General features: G+C 35.6%; 1 protein-coding gene across 3 annotated transcripts in view; it reads right to left on the minus strand.

The window, feature by feature from the left end:
• YTHDF2 (YTH N6-methyladenosine RNA binding protein F2) overlaps positions 1–27,298 on the minus strand; it is a 77,550-nt gene that overhangs the window by 26,713 nt on the left and 23,539 nt on the right. Inside the window, exons 5-6 of one of the 3 annotated variants that reach the window (XM_007491484.3) lie at positions 21,296–21,360; positions 7,353–8,301 (exon numbers count right to left, since the gene is read on the minus strand). The exons of 1 other annotated variant lie outside the window; for it this stretch is intronic. In XM_007491484.3, the coding sequence (XP_007491546.1) occupies positions 21,331–21,360 (30 nt within the window). In that variant the 3' untranslated portion in view covers positions 7,353–8,301; positions 21,296–21,330. Of the gene's footprint in view, positions 1–7,352; positions 8,302–21,295; positions 21,361–27,298 lie in introns of those variants that run through there. One more of the 3 variants, XM_007491485.3, reaches the window with a different exon arrangement.

Genomic DNA, 27,298 nt, shown 5'->3' on the forward strand with positions numbered 1-27,298 from the left:
GGGAAGCAAGACTAGGCCAGAGTGTGGGTGGGCAGCAGTGTTGGGAGCAGAGAAGCTGGAGGGGACAGGGCCTGGTGCACAGGGGAGTCACACCAAACGAAGAGGAAAGAGCAGGCCAGAGTAGGGTGGCAGGAGCAGAAGCCAATGAGTTCTTGAAGACACGCAGAACATCAACAGGACACTTCCGAGGTCACTGGGGATACTGAACAGGCAGGGCCCCTTGAAGTGAGGCCCAGGGACAGTGGAGCCCTTCCCTATTGTGCCCAGCTAGCCAGGAGATGGAGAGGCTTGACCACCCTGACTGCCCCTTTCATGCTAGGCAGCCAGCTGGCTCCGTCCATTTGACCTCAGGCCACCCCTTCTGTCCCCCTGAGGGAAGCAGAGCCGATTTGAGACAAAAAATGATGTTCCTGGGGTAGGAGGTGTTTGAACTAACTCCTAACCAACAGCTGGGAACCCATGGATGTCCCTCACCGGCACTATTCTGTATCCTGGGTGCTGATTGGCTCAGTGACTGTAATATAGTCTGTTTGCTCTCCTGCTACTTTGCAGATTTTCACCCATCATGGGGGTGTCTGGAACATAACTCCCGTGTTAGGTGAAGAATCACTGTACACCAGATGAGTTAGTTATGATCCAAAAAATATGCTGGCAGACTAAAATACGGGGCTTAATCCAAGATATAATTCAACAAGGACAAAAGTAAAGTCTCTTTCACTTAGTGTGAAAAAATAAATTTCACAAGTACCAGGTAGGTGGTGATGACTGGACAACAGTTTTTCTGAAAAGTATCTGGGGATTTGGTGGACTGTAAGCCCAGCAAGTTGCTTGGGTAATATTGCAGCCAAAAAAAAAAAACACCCCAATGCTCTCTAGGGCAACTTTCTGCAGATGACTCCCCTTATCTATATATCCAGTCTTTACTCTCTACCTAGTGCCACTCATTATTGTCAACTGTCTATTGTATAATTTTCAAATGAATGTCCAATTTTTTGGTTGTCAAGTTGTTTCAGTTATATCTGATTTTTCATGACCCCATTTGGAGTTTTCTTGGCAAAGATACTGGAGTAGTTTGCCACTTCCTTCTCCAGCTCATTTGACAGATGAGGAAACTGAGGTAAGAGGGTTAAGTGTCTTGCCCAGGGTCACATAGCCAGTGCCTTGAGGCCAGATTTGAACTGGAAAAGATTGGTCGTCTTCTAGGCCCTAGCATTCTATTAACTGAGCCACCTAGCTGCCCCTAAATATCCAATAGGGATATATAAAACAGAACAAATCTTTCCTGCTCTACCACCTACCAACTTACTCCTCTATCCCATCTGGAGAACTCCACTATCCTTCCAAAAATTAGGACAACATATTGCTCTTGACTCTTTACCCTCCCCTCACTCCCTATATCCAATCACTGTTCCTATCACTCCCCTCTCCACTCATACAACCAACTACCTTAATTTAGGCTCTCATAACCTCACACCTCAACAATTTCAACAGGCTCCTAACTTCTCCCTGCCTAAGGTTTCTCTCTAATTCATTCTCTATACAAGTGCCAAACATTGCTTAAGAACCAAAACAAACTTGAAAAATAACAATGTAAAAAACAGCTTCAAAGAAGCCTCAAAGAAAATCTAATTAAACCCAAATCCAACAAGAATTCCTGAGACAGAAGTGGTTGAGGAAAAGTTGGGAAAAGAAATTACAATGATGGAAGAAAACTGTGAAAAGTAAATAGTCATGTGCATGTGAGCACGTGTGCGCGCGCACACGCGCACGCACACACACACTGCTGAAGAAACACTTTTTAAGGAAAAGAATCGACCTAATGGTAAAAGAGGCCCAACAAACTCCTTAAAAAAGCCAAATAAAACTAAATGGAAAAGGAGATCCAAATGTTCATTGAAGAAAATAATTCCTTAAAAATTAGAATTGGGCAAATAGAAGCTAATGACACATGAGACATAAAAAAAAAAGTTTAAAAAAGGAAATATGAAATATCTCATTAGAAAAATAACTGACCTGGAAAGTAGATCTAAGAGAGAAAGTGTATTAGACTACTTTAAGGTCATGATCAAAGAAAAAAAAATCTAAGCATTATATTTCAAGAAATTATAAAGAAAAACTGCTCAGATCTTAGATCCAGAGGGTAAAGTAAAAACTGAAAGTCCAATCACCTCTTGAAAGATACCCCAAATAAAAAATTCCCAAGAACATCATAGACCAATTCCAGAGTTCCCAATTAAAGAGAAAATACTTCAAGTGGCCAGAAATGATGGCGCCACAGTTCCAAGTTAACGGAGTAGAGAGCTTGAAAGAAGGCATTCTGGAAGGCAAAGGGGCTAGGATTAGATTCAAGAATAATCTAATTGGAAGACAATAACTAAGTATAATGGGGGCGGGGGAGTAGTAGATATTTCATGAAATAGAATACTTTTAAAGCCTTCCTAATTAAAAAAAATAGCTGAATAGGAAATGTAACATTCAAACACAAAACTTAAAAGCACAAAAAGGTAATAATCATAAAGATCTCCTTGCATTCCTATATGTGAAGATTATATATGTGATTCCTAATAAGTTTCATTATTAAGGTAGATAAAAGGAGTTTATATAGTCAGAGGGCAAGGTAGATCAATTATATTGGAATGTCTCAAAAAAAAAAAGGGTGGGGGTGAGAATGAGGAATGCACTGGGAGAAGAAAGACTTGGTAGAAAGGGAAAACCTCACATAAAAGACCAAAAGGAAGAGCTTATATAGTGGTGGACAAATGAAATGAGGGAATGGTGAGCAACGTTTGAACCTCACACTAATCATAACTGGTTCAAAGATGGAATATAGATATGTAGATATATCACACACATTTAACCATGTATGGAAATGCAATTTACCCAAAAGGAAAATACTAGAGAAGAGTTAGGTGGGGAGGATAATTAAAAAGAGTGGATTAAGAGAGGCAGTGGTTGAAAGCAAATTAGACTTGAGAAGAGCCAGGATAAAAAATGAGAGAAGAAAATGGGATGGAGGGAAATACAAGTAATAACCATGAATGTGAATGGGATGAACTCACCCATAAACTAGAAGCAGATAACAGAATGGATTAGAAACAACAATCTACCACGGTGTTTATAATATGAAATGTTTACAAGAGAAAGAGTTAGAACAAAGGCCTGGAACAGAATCTAATATGCTTCAGCTATAGTTAAAAAAAAATTATAATCATGATCTCAAAGCAAAATCAAAAATAGTCTGTACAATTATCTAATTAGGGAAACATACTAAAAGGTACCATAGACAATGTAATATAAAAAATGTTTATAGAAAGTTTCTCTAATAAAAGCCTCATTTCTCAAATATATACTGTTTATAGAATTGAGTCAGAATTATAAAAAGTCATTCCCCAATTGATAACTGGTCAAAGGATTTGAACATAGTTTTCAGAAGAATTCAGTTATCTAATTATGAGAAAATGTTCTAACTCATCACTGACTAGAGAAATACAAATTAAAAACCAACTCACAACTATCAGAAATAATAAATGCAAGAAAAATTGGTAGGCAGACTGCTGGCAGATCTGTGAACTTGTCCAACCATTCTGACAATTTATAAATATGTCCAAAGGGCTATACAACTGATAATTATTTGACCAAGTAATATTGCTACTAACTCTGTATTCCAGAGATTTTTTTCAAAAGGATATGTATAGCAGTTTTTCTTCCCCACAGTGTTAAAGAATGGCGGGGATGCTCATCGATTGGGGAATGGTAGAACATGTTATGGTATATGATTGTGATGGAGTACTATTATGCTGTGTGATAGCAATGTTATAATGATGATCAGCACTGAAAGATGAGCTATTCTGAGCAGTATGATTCAAGAAAATTCCAAGGACTCATGTCTATCCCAGCTCCAGAAAGATAACTGATGAACTTTTGAGTGAAGTAGAATTTTCTCATTTTTTGCCTTTTTTATATAGCTAATATAGAAATTTTTTGCATGATTATACATGTATAATTGATATAGTGCTTGCTTTCTCAGTGAGTGTCAAAGGGGGTGGGAGAGAATTTACAACTCAAAATTTTAAAAAGAATGTTTTTTTTCTCTTTAATTTGCCTATGGCCCACAGCAATTAAATGCCTTTATCAGTATTTGAACCCAGGTCTTCTCTTCCTGAACTTCAAAGAGTGCCTTTCATGAAGAGTTGGGGACTGGACACTCATGATGTATGTCTGTTTTTTTAATCAGTAAAACTTAATAAAATACATCAGACCATTTACCTTGCCTCTTAAGAATACTTAGTAGTAGTTCTTTATTTTCTCTCCTATGATCAAATAGAACACTTCCATTCATAATCTGACTGATTTTTCTAGACTTGCTCACTTGCCAAATTGGCCAATTCACACCAGCTATCTGCATTTCTAGAACACCTCTCGGAATCTCATTTCTTTCAAAGCCCAGCTCAACTATTTCTTCATACAAGACACTGTGGGGCACATACCACCCCCCATTTCAATATATTTATTTTGGATAAATTTTACATGCACATATGTACATGACATCTCCTGAAGGCAGGGAAAATAATTTTTGTCTTCTAATCCCTACTAGTACCTATCATATAGTAAGCTTATAATAAATGTCAGTTTCTCTGCCATGGTCTCGTATTTTATTCAGTCCTGGGTTTCAATTTAGGAAGGTCATTGCTTCTGGGAAAGGATACAGAGAAAGGAAATTAGGATGAATGTAATCTAAAGGAACAAGGGATGCTAAGTCTGAAGAAGGAGTTCAGGGAGGTGGATTTAATTATTACCTTCAAGGTCAAAGGCAGCCACATGGATGAAGAATTAATATTCTATCATGGAGCAAAAAAAAAAAAAAAGATGCAAAGGACAAATTTTGGATTTAATATCAGAAAAAGCTCTGACAAGTAGTCATCCAAAAAATGTCATCTGTTGTTCTAGTAAGTAATAGGTACCCTTCCAGAAGAGTCTTTTTAATATCTTGTCAGGTACACTGAAGAGGGCAGGTTTGGGTTAGACTAGATGACCCTATTAGTCACTTTCTATTCTAAAACAGAATTAAAATTTGCATAGGTGGAGGGAATACTCACACCAATAAAATCATAGATCAATGGAGGGCTAGTGAGACTGGAGGAGTACAAAGATGAAGGTTAACCCCACTCCTAGTACCAGGTGTCTGATTTCAAGGCTACTGCATAGGAGAAAAAAATACAGGGCTTGAGGCATTCATCATTTTAAACCCAGAGGTGAAGACACATATCTGTACTCAAGTTTCTACCATCAACAATAAACATACTAATTTAGCAGATTATGAAATTTTTAGCTTGAGTTGACATTTGTTAAAACATGCAGAAGGATCAAGTTACAGTAATTGGGCAAGCAAGAAAAGTGTCACTAGTATTTAAAATGGAATTCAAGCTAAAAAATCTCTTCTATTGATATACTAACCATAATTTTCTTAATTTAATGCCATCATATTTTAAGGATATAATTGTACAAATAGCAGAGAAAAATCTATACGGGTCTTTGATATATCTTAAATTGTTATAATACACAATAGGTGTAAGGTCAGACATTAGACATATCAGAGACCTGAATGAGATCTTCAGATATAATAATACAGAACTCCTAAAACTGAGTCATTTTCCTAGGAAAAGTTGCATTTGGCTAGAAAAGGATCTCTTTTTTCTTTTTGTTTTCTGTGTATGATCAATCAACCAAACTACATAAAGAACTCTCAACATCATAAAAGTCTTTCAACATCTAAAAAGCACATTATGAGAAATACAATGGGATGAGAGCATTTTTATTGATGCAGCTGGAAAAAAAAAAACCTGACATTTTTAGAAAACAGCTAAAGAAGTGCAACTTTATAAATCAAACTACTCAAACTATTCTGCAATGCAAGCATTTCAAATTGAAGTGAAAAGCATCTTGGATAACTTCAAATCTAACTTGAATGGGAGGTATGAAAATACAGATTAAAATTGCTCCTGAATTTGCTTTCATATACCTGTGACTACATATCAAACCAGAGCTACCAAAGGCTACACAATAACTGCTTTTGCAATTGTTTTTTAAGTAAAAGAGGATCTAGTTCACACAGCTTTCTGCTGCAATTATTAAGAGCTTCAAGTATCTAGTTGTTAATAGTTCTCAATAATATCTCAAATCTTTTTTAGCTGACTTGGGAATAGTTTAGGCCTTTCCTAGTCTCAGGAGGAAAATATGCCCTTTTAAGATCCCCAGAAACAGAGAAATACTGGAGCCCTTCATTACACCTGCATTTTATCAGTGTTAAGAGAAAATCCCTTAATTGGAGACCCAAGTTAATGAGAGATCAGTATAGGCACTCCTTCCTCCCCTGAATGAGACAAGGCATTAACCAGAGATCAACTGCTCTGGGCAAGCTGGCTACTTGCAACATAGGAAAATAAAAGTCAGTGTGCCAGTCAAAAAAAGAGTCTGGCCAGTCTGACAAAATACCTCTTTTTTGCAGTTTATTAAAAGTACACCTTAAATTTGAGACTGTCCAGAAGTATGCAAAAGTGTGGCAACACTGGTTATTAGGAAGTTTTAATATATTCCTTTTACAGAAATTGGTTTTTATTTCATTGTCCTAACTTTCTCTATCCTGTGCAAGAACCTTGAGTAAAACTCGTTTAAATTATTATAAAATAACTAAGGTAGGTAGAAGATGCTCACTTTTGATACTTAGTGGATAATGACTAAAGATGATATCTGCACTACTCTTAAATTAGGCTTAAAACTGGAACTGTGATTTTGAAATTTTTTAAATGCACATGGTATGGGGAGAAAGGCAAAAAAGAACATTGCAATGGTATTAAGCCTAGCTCTCCTAGTCCTACTGGAATTTCTTGCTCCTGGGTCTACGAAATGTTAGTGGAATCATGTCATGAATGTTTATTAAGATTAAGCATATCTGAAGTCCCACACTTACATTCTTGGTGCTTTGGATGAATTGACACTGTGTGCAGCAAGGGCAATCATAGCATTGTGTACTCCAGTAAAAAGAAGGCACTTGCCTTAAGGATTGGGATAACTTGCACTGTGAGCTCTTTTCCCAGAGAACAACTTTAGCCCTACCTCCCTTGGGAACTTGGCAAGAAGTATATCATCATGGATGTTTACCCACCGCAATTTGGAGAGGTCATCTAGCCCAGAGTGTAAAAGCACATCTGAGTTCCTTCCACTTTATAACAGCCTAAAATAACATACCTCCTCACCTTGCAAAACACAATAAATCCATACATGGTACACACCTCCAATTTCCTCCAAATTCAATTCAAGGCTTTTAAATATTCAATATGAAATGGTACAAGAAGTGATGCTCAACAGGATCTCACGTTTATTATTGAGAAGTGATTAATGGTAAAAAGAAAGGCAGTGCCCTTTCCTCATTGGCTGAACAAGGAACTGAAGAAACATTCACTACACATTTTACAATATTTTTCTCTTCCAAAATGCATTTTCTGTAAACGAGTTTTTACCACTGTTCTCAGCTTTGAAATCAAATTAATCCTGACTTAATCTGTATAATGTACAAGAACAGAACATTTCTTAGGACTCCTAGTACTTTACTTTGAGTAACAAAGGGTCAGAGAAAATGAACCACCCTCAGAGACACAACCTTGGGTAACACTCTGCTCGATTCTTCTAGACAAAAATTCTTCATAAAAATGCTCTTCCAGTTCGGAAAGGAAAAACCAATTCCACTTTTTGGGGTGGATGTCCAAAACCTTCACAACTCGGTGTTCCAAGTGCAAATGTCAAAATGGGGGAAGAGGGGAGAGGAGGAAAGGGTTTAAAAATTAGAGAAAAACTGTATGTCACTTACGGACCTTAAAATCCGGAAAACATAGTAAAAAGACAAAAAACAAAGCATTATGCTCTGAAATCACAACCAAAGGCAAAATAAAGGGGACTTTTTCACCTAAACTACCTAGAGGGATTTTTTGTTTAGTTTTTTTCTTTTTTTCTTTTTTTTTTCTTTTCCAGTTAAGTCCTATGTCTTTTGTGAAATTCCAATACTTTTAACTGCCAAGTCTGCAATCGTCTCTTTGAAGTCAATGAAATTAAGAAAAAAAGTCCTAATTCTTTCAAAGGTCATTTTTCTTTTCTCTCTCTCTCTCTTTCTCTCTCTCTCTCTCTCTTTCTCTCTCTCGCTCTCTCTCTCTCTCTCTTTCTCTCTCTCTCTTAGAAGGATATTCAGGTGCAACCGTTGCTGCAGTCTTTGCAGGAGAGCTGCCTTTATTTCACACGACCTTGGCGTTCCTGCAGAAGGAAAGAGAACAAGTTGAAAATCTTTCAGCTAAAAACTATTGCCCAAAATCAAGATTTGGTTGCAAGTCCAAACTTCAAATATATTCATTCATTCAAGGTCCCCATATCCTAAGCTAGAGAAAAAATTCCTCCTAGACAAAAGCTAGTGTTCAATGGTTATGAGATTATTTTTATGGAAATACCTCAGTGACAGAGCATGAGGATAATTCATAGGGTTTAGAGTTAGAACAGACCGTAAGACAAGAGTCCAGATCAGAGGTGACAAGTACCTAAATGGTTTGTGCCTATGTATATATAGAAAGAAGATATTATAAGAGATAATATGAAGAATCAAAAAGTTGACAAATTCTTCCAACCCTAAAAACATCTCCTTATTGAAGTTGGCTTTCCTACTCAAATTTCTCTTTAGTGACTATTAATTCACTAGGTATTGTTGTTTGGGGGGTAAGGAGGAGAGTAGATAGAAGGAAAATGGGAGTTAACTACGAGAGATTCCCACACCTGCAGGCTGACATTTCAGTGATAATTAAAACCAATAATTCAATGTAAGGATTATCCAAAATCCTTTCTTCATCTTCATATATGCCCAGTGTTCACAATGGTCATTTTTCTTTCCTCTCCAACCCCAAAAAAGGATAAGCAAAGCTACAATCAAGAAAACAATTTGGACAGCACCCTGAATTCTCAAACAGTATACCAACTGAGCATGAGCTAAAGTGGGCCCTAATCCAAGGCAGAAAGACTTTGTATGGTTTGGAAAGAGTGTATTGTATCCCAGGAGTATTTTAAGTAAGCATGAAGAGGCTTATTAACCAATAGGTTGTCTACCAGATGATGAATTATTTTAGCCTGCTCAATTCATGAAACAATCCAAGGTGTGCTTTGACAGAATGAGTATTTTGTCAGCACTGAAGAATTTTTCTTTGTGAGTAAAAGTCTAGAGGAAGAAAAAACTATATAGGAAAATTTGATTTTGAGATGTGTGAATTTCAATTAATTATTCATATTATTCTTGCTCCACACATGGAAATAACTCTTTGACTTACTATCACTCAAATCTAAAAGGACAGGAAGTAGAGAACCATGTGGCTTGCAGCAGCAATAACAAACAAATATAAGGAAATTAGATGGTATGGGGGAGGGGAGGGGGGGAGGGGTGGGGGGAGAGAGAGAGAGAGAGAGAGAGAGAGAGAGAGAGAGAGAGAGAGAGAGAGAGAGAGAGAGAGAGAGAGAGAGAGAGAGAGAGAGAGAAGGAGATTCATTTTCATAACTGTCCTACCCCACCAAACCAGGTACAGATTAAACTATGGACAGATGGTGAGTTATTGTGTGCTTCAGATGGGATCTTGTCTTACCTACAGTAAGTCATCTCACCTACAGTAAGTCATATTTACTAGTAATACTACTCAATAATAACAACTAACATTTATATAGCATATATATATGTTATCTATAATATATATATTATATAGCAATTAAAATCACTTGGTATTGGCTAAAAAAAAAGTAACCAATGGACAGACTAGGCAAAAGAAAATAACTCAAACAAACAAATTAGAGAAAAAATAATAGCTTGGAAAACTGGGAAGCAACATAGAAGAAATTAGGTTTTATAGGCTCTATATTCACTGTATTTCACAATATATTCAAAATTAATATTTGACCTAAGTATTAAAAAACATACTATTTAGAAAAGATACCTCTGATAGGCACAGACTGGAGATAGTAAAACAAAGGTGGAAGCAATAACAAATTTTTAAACAGGTAATTTGGATCACATAAAATTGAAAAGCTTTTTGCAATAATACAAAGCTGTTGATTTGGAAAAAAAAAACTTTTGAATCAAATTTATTGGATAAGAGATTGGTATCCAAGACTAAAAGTCATTCCCCCAATAGTTCACTATTCACTGATTCCTGAAATGCAAACTTATGTGTCCAGGTAACTTTCTTTTTCTTTCTTTCTTTCTTTTTTTTTAAACCCTTACCTTCTGTCTTGGAGTCAATACTGTGTATTGGTTCCAAGACAGAAGAGTGGTAAGGGCTAGGCAATGGGGGTTAAGTGACTTGCCCAGGGTCACACAGCTGGGAAGTGTCTGAGGCCATATTTGAACCCAGGACCTCCGGTCTCTAGGCCTGACTCTCAATCCATTGAGATACCCAGCTGCTGCTGCCCCACCCTTCACCCCACCACCCCCACCCCACCCCATAGCTTTCTGACATGTTCCGGGAAGATTTTTTTTCTATAGTGAACTCTGTGGGCGTTCCAAATATTACCCCTGGAAGATAGCAATTGACTCTTGCTAGCACACGCATGCACATACATGCATAAATACTGGCTTATGCCAAAATCTCTGTCTTGCAGATGTAGAAATTGTTGCTTTGTTTTTCTGATAAAACTGGTTTTAGATGATAAAATAGGGATGGATGATCACTCTTAAGACCATGCTGATTTTAATAGAGAAGAAGCATTCTTTTCTTTCTTCTCTGTGAAACTTGAAATAAGGAAAAGCAATTCTAGTGAAAAGCATGCAAGCTCTAGAATTACTATAAATAAGAAAATCCAGGAAGATTCAATCAATATATAGAATGGTAAAATACCAACTCATTTCTTACTTATTATATCATATTGTTAAATAAGCTGCAAAAAAATCACTAATTATCAGCAACTATATAAAAGAACAAAAATCGAAATAACCCTAAATAAGCCTTTCATCTCACACCCTACAAATTAGCAGAGAGAAACCAAAGACTGCAATGTTGGAGGGGTTGTAAAATTTAAAGACCAGTCTACTAATATATCACTAATGTAACTGAATTTGTATCACAATTAAAAAAAAAAAGCAATTTGGCAGGATATAAAGTGGCTAGAATGTCTCTTTGACCCAGAGATTCTACTTTTAGGTATTAATACCTTAAAGAAGTCATTGACAAAAAGGTTCCATAAAGAAAACAAAATGTTTACAGTGGCAATTTTGGTGGTAGCAATCAACTAGAAACAAAATAGGTGCCCATCAACCAGAGAATGGCTAAACAAACTGCATTATGTGAATGTAATGGTGCACTATGCTTTTTAAGATGCTTACATAAATAAGAAATGCAGAGAAACCTGGACTTAAAAGGATAAATACAATGGAAAATGAATATTGCAAAATTATTAAGAAAAATATCCTTAGTGCTTAGCCTACTATGTGCCAGAAATACAACCAGGCACTTAATGTTTAATGATTATTTTATTTTTATCAATTATTTTCCTATTAAAAAAATTATTTGCTATAAAGAGATGACAATCTTGGAGAGGTACAGGGGAAAACACAGGAAGAAATCGAAGTTAAAGCCATTAATAAATATTCCCTTTAAAAACTGAATTGGGAGCAGCTGGGTAGTTCAGTGGCTTGAAAGCCAAACCTAGAGAATAGAGGTCCTAGGTTCAAATCTGGCCTTAAGTACCTCCTAACTGTGTGACCCTGAGCAAGTAATTTAACCCCCACTGCCTAGCTCTTATCAAGGTATCACAATACGTAGTATTGTTTCAAAGGTGGAAGGTAAGAGTTAAAAAAAAACTATCAATGTGGATTTATATACTGAAATCGATAATTCTGGGTTTAAACCATCTTAGATACCAAGAATACAATGCTTCAGTACTAAATGATATAAAGACAAGAAAGAGCTGATTTGTACCTTCACTGAAAACAACTTCATCTAAAAAGAAAAAGACAACTCAATCCATCAGAAATAAAATATATTAAAATCCTTTGGAATTCGGCAAATAACATTTTTGCATTGTGAGTTTTTGTAAACTTCTCAAACATTCACTGATCAATAAAACAAAAGTTAACTCTAGGTCCTCTGGAGTTCAGAACGTTATTCCCAAGCTCTGGTTCCAGCAAAGCCAGAATCTTCACTATTTCATAAATAAACCATACCAAGTCCTTTCTATGACAATAATGTTGTTCCCTCTGCTCCCCTTCAAGGTCTAGTTCTTTTCAAAACCATGCTACTATCCCTCTCATTGAAAACTGACATTTATATAATGCTTTTAAGTTTGCAAAACCTTTTATATATATTCTTCTCATTTCAACTGCAAAAGAACCTTGTGAGGTACCAACTAATGCAAGTCATCCCTATCTACTTTCGATCAACAAGCATATAGAGTACCACCTCTATATGAGGAGCAGAGATCCTAGGCCTACCACTCTTTCACTGAATGGTGCTACTTTGCCTTTTTAACCTTTCCTTTGAAATCCCTTTGTGGCTCAGAGATTTACATTATTTTGTTAGGCTTATTTCCCCAACTTAAACTGTTATCTCCATTAGGACAAGGACCAAGTATTTCTATTCTTATAAGTAAAGCAGGATCAGGAGATCCTGCAAGGCAAAGAGCAAGGTTCTAGAACTCTAGAGCAGTGACAAGGCAGAGGACATCTGTCAGTGAAACTTTTCCTTTGAGCCCTGCTACCTTCAATTCCTTACCATTTTTGTATATTAACTAAGGGGGGGGGGGGGGGTAATTTAGCTAGTTTTAGGAATTAGATTTGTGGGTAGAGAAGTATCAAATAGTGTAGGTTGTAAAAAATAGACTCGAATACAGGACTACAATCCCCACGAGCCTTTGCTCCACTTCCCCAGAATGCCTTGTAATCTCACCTGGGCCGAGATCGAGAAGGTATTTAAGCTGATTCAAAGGCTTTTGAGGCTCTCTTGGCTCTTTTTGGACTTCGGCTTTGGAGCATGCGTGTCTCTTGCGTGATGTGAGATTATTTTGTCTAGGCCTCTGGCCTAGGCACATGTTTCTTACTTGTATATTCTTTAATCTTTAACCTTTAATAAACCTCTAAAAAATATACTATTTCTTGCAGAGAGAAACTAATTTCTACCTGCCTCAGTCTCCACATATTCCTAAATTCTAATCATAACAAGGTTTATCAACTTGATTGGGGGAGGGGTATTTATAGTTTTTAGATCATCCCAATTCCTTTCCCTTCCTCTCTTATCTAAATAAACAATTTTGGTTATATATCTACATATATTATTTCAGGTTACTATTTCACTATGGACTGTCTGAAAGTTGTAGAGGGAAATGGCTCTCACAATACTCTTAAAGTACTCCCTTAACTTTTTTACTCTTGGTTTATCTATCCCCTTTGAGGGAGAAAGAGAGAACTATTTTCCAGAGTAATCATTTCAGGCATGAAGAAATTAGTTAATCTGCTCCAAATCACATTTCTAGTCCTCTTCTAAATTCTAAAACAATGTTGGTTTGATCTAAACTTTAAGTTGAAACATATATGCATAAACTTACATTTTAAAATTATGGTTAGCAAAATGAAGTCTCAAAATATTACTATACTTATTATACCCTATGTGTTTAAGCCTTATTGGTATGTGTGTATGCATCTATAACACATTTCTATCTGCTGTATACCAAATTTAGAAGATGTGACAGAACATGTGAAGCATAGCTAACAAAATGAACAGAGGAATGAGGATTCAAAAAAACTCCTGAAAAGCAGGATCAATGGGCTGAATGAGAATAAATGTAATTTCAGATCTTTTGTATAATGTTTAGAGTCTGTAAACTATCCCCTTGATGAGTTGATAAGCTTAATATTCAATATTATTAATTTAGGTGGCAGCGTCATTTTATTATATTGGGCAAAATTCAGCCTTGCACACTGAATATATCCCTCCAGTTATTTAAATTGAACATTATAAAAACTATATAGGTCTTTAAAAGTATGCCTGGATTTGGAACTATGCCATGTCATTCCTCATTCACTAAACTCCAAGGCTCCAAAGGGTGATAAAAGACTGTCTGCCCTTTGATCCAGCCATAGCACTCCTGGGTTTGTACCCCAAAGAGATAATAAGGAAAAAGACTTGTACAAGAATATTCATAGCTGCGCTCTTTGTGGTGGCAAAAAATTGGAAAATGAGGGGATGCCCTTCAATTGGGGAATGGCTGAACAAGTTGTGGTATATGTTGGTGATGGAATACTATTGTGCTAAAAGGAATAATAAGGTGGAAGAATTCCATGGAGACTGGAACGACCTCCAGGAAATGATGCAGAGCGAAAGGAGCAGAACCAGGAGAACATTGTACACAGAGACTAATACACTGTGGTACAATCAAATGTAATGGACTTCTCCATTAGTGTCAACGCAATGTCCCTGAACAATTCGCAGGGGATCAAGGAGAAAAACACTACCCACAAGCAGAGGACAATCGGTGGGTGTAAAAACAAGGAGGAAAGGCAACTGCTTGACTACAAGGGTTGAGGGGATATGACTGAGGAGAGACTTTAAATGAACACCTCAAAGCCAATACCAACAACATGGAAATGGGTTCAGATCAAGAACACATGTGATACGGGGGGGGGGGGGGGGGGGGGAAGATGTTTGTTTCCAATGAATTATGTTTGAAAATGACCAAATAAAATAATGTTTAAAAGGGGAAAAAAAAGTATGCCTGGGTACTGACTCCTAGATTTTATGTGGTTTTAATTATTTTAAATGGAACTTCCCTTTCTCTTATTTTGGTCTGGATTTTATTATTGTTTTGTAAAAATCCTGTTGGTTTTGTGGGTTTATTTTTCATCCTGCTGCTTTCTAAAGCCTTTATCTCAATTAGTTCCTTTACACTGTCTTCAATTAAGAACGTTATTTTTTTCTTTTTCCTGACTTCATACCTTTCATTCTTTTGTCTCATCACTAACATTTCTGGAACTATGTGGAAGTATAATCAGTCCTCATGGGTAGACTATGCCAAATAAAGTAAAATTAATAAAAAAACAAAATAAGTTTACAGATTGAATGCTATACTGCTCAAACTAGTAAACTAGTAATAGTAACCCTTTCAGAACTAGACAAAATAATAATAAAATTCATTTGAAGGAATAAAAGATCCAGAATATCCCAGAAAACAATTCTTAGTTAAGAATGAAAGGGGATACAAACTTACAGAATATATACATCAAATTATAAGCATCATTCAAACTACTTGGAAATGAAATAAACATCTGTTCATCAATCGGCATGCAGCATGAAAACAATAGGCTTGCTGTTTTATAAGATATTAAATGATAAATACAAAGATGCTCAAAATGGACTAAAGTGATGTAAGCAGAAAACAAAAAAAAACACATTATTACACAACTATAACAATATAAATGAAAAAACTAAAAATAATTTAAAGTGAATGCTATGAAACCAAATATGGCCACAAAGAGGAGAAATGAAAATATACCCTGTTACCCCCTTATTGTAGAAGTGACCATGGGTACAGAACACTACTTATTATGTAATACTTTTTTCAATAAGAGGAATGGGAGTACATAGAAAATGTAGGCAACACAAAAAAATTTTTATTATCAGAGATAAATGCAATGTCCTATTTATTACTTGGTTTGAATAAAATAGAGGTATAGGATGAAGGAGGTATAACTAAATAATTTACATAAAAGACCTAGGTGTTTTAATAGATTATAAACTTAGAAATCAAAGTTCAAAATTCTAATATGATCTCGGGATACATTAATAGAACAGAGTGTAGGAAATTGGAATGAGACTGAATAAATGAAGAATATCCAGTCTTTCTGTGCTGAAGATTGGCTATAACTGCTAGCTAATTCATAGAATAAAACTAAGTACAAGAGAAGACAACTTATTAAAGGCAGATCTCTGAGAATCAACCAAAAAACTAGTCAAAATAATCAACAACTTTAGCAAAGTTGCAGGATACAAAATAAACCCGCATAAGTCATCAGCATTTCTCTATATTTCCAACACAGCTCAGCAGCAAGAATTAGAAAGATAAATCCCATTCAAAATCACCTCAGACAAAATACTTGGGAATCTATCTCCATACCCATTGAACTTCCAAAAAAATTTTTTTACTGAATTAGAAAAAACCATAAAAAAGTTCATTTGGAAGAACAAAGGATCAAGAATATCCAGGGAAATAATGAAAAAAAAATACAAAGGAAGGTGGCCTTGCAGTCCCAGATCTCAAACTATATTATAAAGCAGTGGTCATCGAAACAATTTGGTACTGGCTAAGAGACAGAAAGGAGGATCAGTGAAATAGACTTGGGGTAAGTGACTTCAGCATGACAGTCTATGACAAACCCAAAGACCCCAGCTTTTGGGACAAAAATTCACTATATGACAAAAACTGCTGGGAAAACTGGAAGACAGTGTGGGAGAGATTAGGTTTGGATCAACACCTCACACCCTACACCAAGATAAATTCAGAATGGGTGAATGACTTGAACATAAAGAAGGAAACTATAATTAAATTAGGTGAACACAGAATAGTATACATGTCAGACCTGTGGGAAGGAAAAGACTTTAAAACCAAGCAAGACATAGAAAGAGTCACAAAACGTAAAATAAACAACTTTGATTACATCAAATTAAAAAAAGTTTTTGTACAAACAAAACCAACGTAACCAAAATTAGAAGGGAAGCAACAAATTGGGAAACAATCTTCAGTACAAAAACCCCTGACAAAGGTCTAATTACTCAAATTTATAAAGAGCTAAATCAATTGTACAAAAAATCAAGCCATTCTACAACTGATAAATGGACAAGGGACATGAATAGGCAGTTTTCAGTTAAAGAAATCAAAACTATTAATAAGCACATGAAAAAGTATTCTAAATCCCTTATAATCAGAGAAATGCAAATCAAAACAACTCTGAGGTATCACCTCACACCTAGCAGATTGGCTAACATGACAGCAAAGGAAAGTAATGAATGTTGGAGGGGATGTGTCAAAGTGGGGACATTAATTCATTGCTGGTATGCCTTTCAATTAGGGAATGGCTGAACAAGTTGTGGTATATGTTGGTGATGGAATACTATTGTGCTAAAAGGAATAATAAAGTGGAGGAATCCCATGGAGACTGGAACAACCTCCAGGAAGTGATGCAGAGCGAGAGGAGCAGAACCAGGAGAACATTGTACACAGAGACTAATACACTGTGGTACAATCAAATGTAATGGACTTCTCCATTAGTGTCAACGCAATGTCCCTGAACAATTCGCAGGGGATCAAGGAGAAAAATACTACCCACAAGCAGAGGACAATCGGTGGGTGTAAAAACAAGGAGGAAAGGCAACAGCTTGACTACAAGGGTGGAGGGGATATGATTGAGGAAAGACTCTAAATGAACACCTTAATGAAAATACCAACAACATGGAAAAGAGTTCGGACTGAAGACACATGTGATACCCAGAGGAAGCACACATCACCAATGGGAGGGGTGATGGGAGGGGGAGAGGAAGAAAATGATCTTTGTTTCTAATGAATAATGTTTGAAAATTACCAAATAAAATAATGTTTAAAGGGGGGAAAATTTTTAATTAAAAAAAAAGGGGGGGCAGATCTCTGTCTAGGCAGTGTCTCATAACCACTAAGTCATGATTTAGAGAATTAACAGGGAAAAGATGTAGTTCTGATGTATCTAACAAAGGTCAGGAATTCAGAACTGAATTTCACTTTAACTTAGACTTTATGTAGTATGTTTTATGAAGAAAATTATAACAGGGCAATTATGTCAAGTTATCTAGATAGCCCTGGCAGGTTCTACTAAGCTGTAAAAGCTCCAAGAACAATCCTCACAACAGATAGAATTCTGTCTGAAGACCAGATGAGCTGCATACAGAGATCATAACCAAAAGGACAGCCATTAGGTAATGAATGAATTTAGAAGGTGCCAAACAGATAAAAATACAAAACATTACTCAGACCTCTGCAGTCCCTTTCCTCAGTTAAGGAAAAGGGGGAATAAACGGTGTTTTTTTTCTTAAGCATATAGTTTGGGGGGCTACCTACATCAAATGACCAATAGATACTCTAAATGTAAGATCTCTCCAACAACCAAGAGTTGATTCCCTGGTGGAATAAAATCAGATCCATAATGATACAAAAAATAAAACCAGAAAAGAAAAATGTCTCAAAGATGTCAGGAGAGTTCAATGGGTCTCGTCAGAAGAAAGAAATATGTAGGTGGTTTGGGTAATAAAGGTGTGCCTAAAGGCAAAAAAGAAACATTTCCTGCGTCACTTTGCCTTTTTTGTTGTTGTTGTTCATGACAAGTTTGAGTAAACCAACCTCTATGAAGACAAGTTTAGCTTGTACACTAAAATTATTTGTTGCAAAGAATCAAGAAAGGGAAATCTATGAAAAGCCAAGATTTCCCCAAAGCAACTCACCATTAAACCTCATGGTTTCAACATGAAGATGAGTACAGGGGGAAATAGGAGAGGGTAGAAAAAAGACATTTTGAAGACATTTTGAAATAGGAGGTTCATCAAATTCAAGAAAACAAGAGACCAAAGGTTTGCTACTCAGAAGCCTCCTGTACTAAGGTTCTAGACATAGCACTAAACGTTACAAAAAATGAGCAGGCTAGATTTCTATCAGGAATGTGGGTATGGCTCAATATTAGGAAAAGTGTAACTGACTTAATCATAACAAATATCAAAAACCATGATTCCAATAAATGCAAAAAAAAATGGCTTTTGACAATTTACAACACCCATATCCCATTAAAAACACAAGAATGTAGCTTTTTCTCAAAATGATAAGCAGTATCTAAAACTAAGAACAAGCATTATTTATATAATGGGAATCAACCAGAAAATAACATCAATGGAGGTATGAAGAAAGATATCTATTAACACCATTATTTGATAGAGTACTAGAACTATGATACCTATAGCAAGCTAGGTGGTACAGTGGATAGAGTATATATAGGTCATGGAAGACTCATCTCCCTTATTTTAAAGTCAGGCCTCAGATACTTAGTAGCTATGTGACTCCAGACAAGTCACTTCATCCTGTTTGCCTCAGTTTCCTCATCTGTAAAATGAACTAGAGAAGAAAATGACAAACAACTCCAGTATCTTTGACAAGAAAACTCCAAATGGGGCCAAAGTTGGACAACTAAACAACTCAACAACAAAAACCTATGATAAGCAGTAAGAAAAAGACTTGAAATTGAATAAGCATAGGCAATGGAGAAAATGAAACTATCACTTTCTGCAGGTGATATGATGGTTACCTTGGAGAGACAGTTAAACTAGTGAAAAGAATCAACTTCACAGCTGCCGCATATAAAATAAACCCACAGAAATTACCATTTCTATATATTACCAACCAAGAGAAATTCCATTTAAAATAAATGCACAGCATAAAATACAGTCTACCTGACAAGTCACACAGAATTACAAAACATTTCATACAAATACAGATCTAAATAACTGGAGAAATACTACTTGCTCACAGATAGGCCAAGCCAATATAATAAAAATGTCAATAGTACTTAATTTACTTATTCAATATCACAGCAATCAAAATACCAAAGAATTTTTTTAAAAAGCTAGAAAAAAATAATAATTATCTGAAGGAAGAAAAAGTCAAGAATTTTAAGGGAATCAATGAAAAAATAAGGGTATAAAGGTAAGCAGTACCAGGTATCAAAATATACTACAAAGTTATAATCACAAAAAGAATTTGGTACTGGGGACTTCTAGGTGGCACAGTTGATTGAGTCAGGTAGTCCTAGGTTCAAATATGACCTCAGATACTTCTTCGCTGTGTAACCCTAGGCAAGTCACTTATCTTTCCACTCTCCTGCGTTGGAACCAATACACATATAAGATAGAAGGTGTCAACATGAAAATATAGAAATCTCCAGTTTACTTAGTTTAAAGGTAAAAACCCCAGGTTTTGACCTTGTCACAGGAGAGGTTTCCCCCTGAGGGAAGGTCCCACTTCACCAGACAATTGACATCCACTTCAGCTTTGGCCCAGTAGGTAGCACAAGCAGTCTCCCAAGCTTAAGGTATGGAAGGAGGGTGTGATATACTGGGAAAGGCTTCTGGAGACAAAAGAGCTACTTGACTTCAGATGGTATTTACCTCCCCACCTGAAGTGGATGTCTATTGTCTGGTGAAGTGGGACCTTCCCTCAGGGGGAAACCTCTCCTCAAAACCTGGGGTTTCTACCTTTAAACTAAGTAAACTGGGGATTTCTATATTTCCATGTTGACAAAGGGTTAAAAAAAAGAATTTGGTACTGGATAAAAAATAATTAGGTACACAATATACAAAAGCAAATGAACACAGTAAACTAGTGTCTGATAAACTCAAAGATCCCAGCTACTGGGGCAAGAACTTACTAGGTGACAACAATTGCTAAAAAAAATTGGAAAGTAATCTGATGAAAACAAGCAACAGAACAACATCAAGTCATTTACCAAGATAAGGTCAAAATGGGCACATGATATCAAAAGCAAATTAGGGGAACATGGAAGAAATTATCTATCAGATCTATGGATAGAGAAGAATTCATGACCAAACAAGGTAATTTTGATTACATAAAAGTAAGTTCTCCATTCTCCGATCCAGTATTCTCTATTATGAAATATTCCTAGAGCTCCTTGTCTAAACCTTTTCTTGAACCCTAACACTCTATGTACTATATGAATCTATGTACATATTATTTCATTCCCATTAAAGTGTAGTCTCCATGCTCTAGGGGGCTACATTTTTTGTCTTTACATCCCTAGCACCTATAAGCATCACCTCACAAAACAACAAAAAGCAGAATGGAACAATGAAATTTCAGAAAGTTTGAGATTCAGTATCTGTTACTACACCTTGATAGTAGCTGCATCTTAAGATCTGTAAAATGCTTTATACACATGAGCTCATTTACTCTTCACACTAGCCCTATAAAGAAATTAAAGAAAATTCAGGCTGAAGTAGCAGGATTCAAATCTAGATCTACCTCATTCAAAAAAAAAAAAAAACCAGCACTATCTCTACTATGCCAAACTGCCTCAACCAAGTCACATCCTCATTTCATCTAAAGTCTCAAAGCCTAAATAGATGAATTCTAAAAAAACAAATGTGCAATGAAGTATTTGCCATTATTTCTTTATTAATCTAGTCCCATTATTGACAACATAACTCACCTCATTCTTTGATGTGCTAAAAGTGGAAATGGCACTTAAGATGACATCAGGAAGAACAGCTGGACCTGACCAAATACATAAAGAACAAATCCAAGCTGAAGATAACAATTTTTAAAGTTAATTGGGGGAATAATTTAATATCTCAAAGAGATGATTTCAAAGATCACAAATAATATTGCCCAAAAAATAGCAAGTGAGGACGTCAATAATGTTCTTTTCACAGCTATAAAATATTCATGAAAATGATACATGAAGAATATCCTTAGTGAAAACAGGTTTTCAACAAACCAAATTGTCAGTCATGTATATTGATAATACAACATCCTGCTCTGCTTCTGATGATCACCAAAAAAAAAACACAAAAAACACCATTATGATTCAAAGAAAAAACAGACTTCACCCCCCCACACCCCCATGTAACACCCAGGCATATGTTAAAATACTATTCCCTTATAGAAATAAAACCCCACAGATGCTTTCCTGATATCATGGAGACTATCCAATATTTTATCTCCAACTTGAAGATTTCTTATATATGCTAAAGTTCTCTAGATGCTTCTATTTGCATTTAACATTGGGCTGATTACTTCATTCCAATGAATGCCAATCTTCCAAATCTGATGTGATATCATTAAGTCAAATCAAGACGCTTTTATTAAGCACCTAATATGTGTCAGGCCCTGTGTGGCTTAGAGGGGGAAAAACAATCAGATTTGGCTTTAAAAAGCCAAAAACACAAGCACTAGATGACATGTAGTTCGATAAGTGTATGTACATATAGGTCCTGCAGGTGGCCACAATGAGCTGGGTCCAGAATTTATAGCAAGAGAATGGACAGTACTGCTTTGGAGAAATTGCAAAACACTTTCAACTACTGACCAAACTCATCTCTACCACAAAAGTTCACTTTAAAACACAGATAAGATTCAAACTTACAGGTGACTCAAAGAGCAATAATAGAAAGACACATAGTATGTATAAAGAGATCACAGCATATTACCAAAGATAAATTTGCACAAATGAAGTAGCAAAAATATATTCCAAAAAATTTATAATCAAATTGCCAAGAGACAAATAAAATTGTGAAGGGAAAGAGGCCTAGGAGTACCAGATCTAACTGTATTCTAAAGCAGCAATCATCAAACAATTCGGTACTGGCTAAGGAATATAAAGGCAGATAATGGAGTAGGTTAAACAATATATGGGGATAAAATGATCTTAGCAACCTAGTGTTTGATAAACCCAAAGATCCCAGCTTTTGGAATAAGAACTCACTCTTTAACAACTTTAACAAAAACTGCTGGGAACATTGGGAGCTAGACCAATCTCACACCCTATATCAAGATAAGGTCAAAATGGTTTAGACATAAAGAGTGATACCATAACTAAATTAGGGGAACACAGAATAATTTACCTGGCAGATCTTTGGAGAAGGGAAGAATTTATGACCAAACAAGAGATTAAGAGTATTTTTGAGATGTAAAAAGAATAATTTTGATTATATAAAATTTAAAAGCTTTTGTACAAACAGAACTAATCTAACCAAGATTAGGAAGGGAAAGGGAGCAGCTAGGTGGCTCAATGGATTGAGAGCCACACATAGAGATAAGAAAGTCCTAGGTTCAAATCTGGCCTCAGACATTTCCTAACTTTGTGACCCTGGGCAAGTCACTTGACCCCCATTGCCTAGCCCTTACCACTCTTCTGTCTTAGACAGAAAGTATGGGCTTATAAATAAATAAATAAAAATTTAAGATTAGAAGGGAAACAAAAAATTGGGGGAACATTTTTTATAAATGTCTCTGATAAATGTTTAATTTCTCAAATTTATAAAGAACTAAGTCAAATTTATAAGAATACAAGCCATTCCCCAATTGACAAATGGTCAAAGGATATAAATAAGAAATTTTCAGATGAAGAAATTAAAGTCATCAATAATCATATGAAAAAATGTTCTAAATCACTCAGTTAAGAGAAATGAAACTTAAAACAACACTGAGGTTATTACCTCACACCTATCAGATTGGCCAATATGGCACTAAAGTGGTAAAAGTTGGAGATGTGGCAAAATTAGGACGCCAATGCATTATTGGTGGAATTATAAACTGATCCAAACATTCTAGAGGGCAATTAAGAACTCTTCCCAAAGGGCAATAAAACTGTGCGTACCCTTTGATCCAATAAATACCACTATTGGGTCTCTTTCCCAGAGATTTAAAAAAAAGGGGGGGGGGGAGCAACCTGTACACATTCTATTTATAACTGTTCTTTTTGTGGTAGCAAAGAACTGGAAATTGAGGGAACGTCCATCAATTGGGGAATGGTTGAACAAATTGTAGTACATGTTGGTAATGGAATACTATTGTGCTATAAGAAGCAAGATGATTTCAGAAAAAGCTGGAAAGATTTGCAGGAATTAAGCATAATAAACACAAAACTAGGAAAACATTGTACACAATAACAGCAATATTGAACAATGATTATCTGTAAAAACTCAGCTACTCTCTCAGCAATACAATGATCTGGGACGATCTGAAAGACCGATGATGGGGAATGCTATCCACTTCCAGAAAAAGAACCACTGGAGTCATCTTTCACATCAGTAATTTTGGATTTTAGTTTGGGTTTTTTGTTATGTATGACTTTGCTCTTATGACATAACCAATAATAATGATGTTTTGCATAATAAAATATGAAAAAAATGTGTGAATAGTAAATGTGGCAGGTCAGTCATGTAATGAGAACAAGAAATAACCATGGGACAACTCTGATATTACTTCTGCAAAACTGAATATATCTGTACAGTACTTTCTATCATTATAATCTTTGCCACATAAAAATATATTTAATGATTAGATCAATCAAAAGCCTCTATCTACACACCAAGGGGAACCAAGTAATCTATTACTTTTTTATTGTTTTTTATTGGTAGTGGTTCTCAATAATGGGCTTTTAAATAATAAGATGTACAACAAGGGATATGGTAACAGACATTGGAGTCATGGCAATCTGCAGTTGAGTCAGAAATCCTATTATAGAAGGGGCATGATTATAGAGTAAGCTAATTACAATTTACCTTAAAAGTTTAACATAAAATTCTGGCCAATATTAAGCAAGACAGTGTTCTTGAAATACATACATCTTACATACATCTTACATAGAAAAAGAGACACAAAGGCAGACATTTTAACTTGGAAAGCGTGCAAGGCCTGGGGTGAGGAATATGGAAGTCAAATACTGTCTGACAATTATCAGCTTTGTGATACTAGGCAACTCCCTAGGACTTGACTAGTAATCTTAGTTATTCAATTCACATATTGGTGAATTATATACATCACTGCCTCCCAAAGAATAATGCAGCTTAACAATGTTTGATTCAGGCTATTTAGTAGAAAAGACCCTTGGATATATGACCCAAGTCTTAATGACTAACCCAGTGTTTAACCAGCTAAGTGACCTTGACTTCTAAGGTCACTTAGCACCTCTGGGTCAAGTTTTCTCATATGTAAAACAAGCTTAAAATATATGTTCTCTACAATTTCTTTCAGTGCTAGCTCTAAGATTCCATTACTTTTGTTCATTTAAAAGATACCAGTGTTGATGATGAAAATACTTTGTGCCGATCTCCAATTCCCTTCAATAACACCCGCCCCAGTTTCAAGAGTTGATATGATAGCAGTACTTAATAAATCTTCTACAGCCAACTTGCAAGTCCAAGATACATTATTTGACAATTAATCAGATTTACATCCTTCTCAAATAAGATCATCTCAACCCTACTTAGCCTCTAACCATAACAGAGCATTATACTTTGAAAAACAAGAATAATTCCTGCCTTATAGCTAGAGACAAGTCTCCTAAGATTGTTTAAACAGAACCTTTTTTAATCTAGTTTTATCCTGACACAAGGATCATTATCCTTAACTACCTTCAAGTATAAGTGTACAGCTAAAGAAAGAGCAACCACACCAGGACCCCATCCAAAGATAAAAAGTCAGGAACAAAAACTAGGAGGAAATCTTACAAAAAAGCTCTAGATTAGAACTCATTTTACACACAAGGAAAACAAGGAAACATAACTTAGGCAATTTGTCTAAGGTCTCCTACCATTAAGTGGCAGGACTCAAATATAGATCTCCTCTTAACTCTAGACCACATTAATTCCTCAGGAGCCACAAGTGCTTGACAATCAGCTATAATTGAAAGCTGCTATCTTTGAGTTTGATTTATCATTCGTTAATAATATATTTTAAAAGTATAAAATCCAAGACAAGATATTTTTTTTAAAAGGGGAGGAGGAAAAATAAAAAAGAGCAAATTCAAATCCTTAACAGATGTTTAACACAAGGCCCTGACAATACAACAGCCACCAGGGTATGGGGCACAACACATCCAACAAAATATTGAAGATTTGATTGACTCACCAGTGGGTGGTTTTTCAAGAAATAAGGAAGGCTCACACTGAACCAACAATGCTTTCTCACTTGCTACCCTACCTGTAACATTTGCTAGCTGGTTAACTGGGGGCATCATGAAATCTGTGGGCAATATATATATATATATATATATATATATATATATAAAATAAAAAGGACTTAATAGAAGTTTATGACTTCCATCAACATCTGAGGCACAATGTGGTTAAGTGATTAACAACCAAGAATCAAAGTGTCTCAGAGTATTAAAACTTCACTTTTCCCCCCAAAATTCCAAATCCCAACATTCTGACCCACTGAGTCGCAAGATGCCTCTACTACAATACTATCTTACATTTAATATTTACAAAACTCTTTACATATACTCATTTGATCCTAGCAAGCTGGAAAAGTTTCATCCATAATCCCCATTTTTATAGGGAAAAAGACTGAAGTTCAAAGAGGGAAAATGACGTGCCTCAGATCACAAAATCATATCATGGATGGGGAAAAATACCACAGTCTTTTGACAAATGTAGCTATCTACTGTAATACAGGATTAGGGGCTAGACCTAAGATTTAATTGATAAGGGGGAATTCCTAAGGGAGGGCATTCCCTCTACCAATGCTGGTCAGCAACTTCTCTGAAACTTGTATTCTTCTATTAACTTCTATTAGTTAGATGTATTTTTTTTTTAAGAGAAGAGAATAAGAGGAATTTTAGTACAGAAAATGTTGGTTTTCTAACAGATCAATTAAACAAGTATGTTAACAATAACAAAGGGAGTGTTCCAAAAGCCTTTCAATAAGAAAGCACACTGTTTTAGCACCATACCTAGTATGTTGTAGGCACTTAATAAAATGCATTTTGACAACTGAGACAAGTTCATATCAAAAGATATGAAAAATTTATAAAATAACTGCAAGCTATTTTTTGTTATACTATTATATATTATATAAAAGTATGCTCCAATCACTAATAAATGTAAATCAAAACAACCTAGAGGTCTCATCTCACATCCAGCATGCACTGTAGGAACTCTGAATTGAATAGCACAATCATTCTGAAAAGCAGTTTAGAATTATGCAAAGTGACTAAAATATCCATAACCCTTGATCCAAAGATTCCAAGACTATATATCCTCCATGCCCCAAAAGGTCACTGACCAAAAGCTCTAAATAAACCAAAATAACCAAAATATAACCATACCTTTTGTGGTAGCAAAGAACTGGAATCTAAATAGGTGTCCATCAATTAGGGAATGTCTAAACTATGGTAATGTCGTGTTTATAATAAACAACAAATATAATGAATATAGAGAAGCATGAAAAGACCTACAGAAACCAATATAAAGTGAAGTAAGCTATATACAGGATGATAACAAGGTAAGTAAATTAAGTAAAAATGAATGCAACAAAATTATCAAGAAATATAAAAAGACATTTCCTCCTACTCCTATGCAGTACTTCTGAGTATGGAACACTTGTGTATAGTCAAATTTGTTTAAATGTATTGATTAGCTTTGCTGACTTTTTCTTTAAATAAAATTCTGTTAATTGATCTTTGTGAGGAAGACAAATTAGGAGG

Source organism: Monodelphis domestica, chromosome 4 (genome assembly GCF_027887165.1).
Source record: "Monodelphis domestica isolate mMonDom1 chromosome 4, mMonDom1.pri, whole genome shotgun sequence".
Lineage (NCBI taxonomy): Eukaryota > Metazoa > Chordata > Mammalia > Didelphimorphia > Didelphidae > Monodelphis > Monodelphis domestica.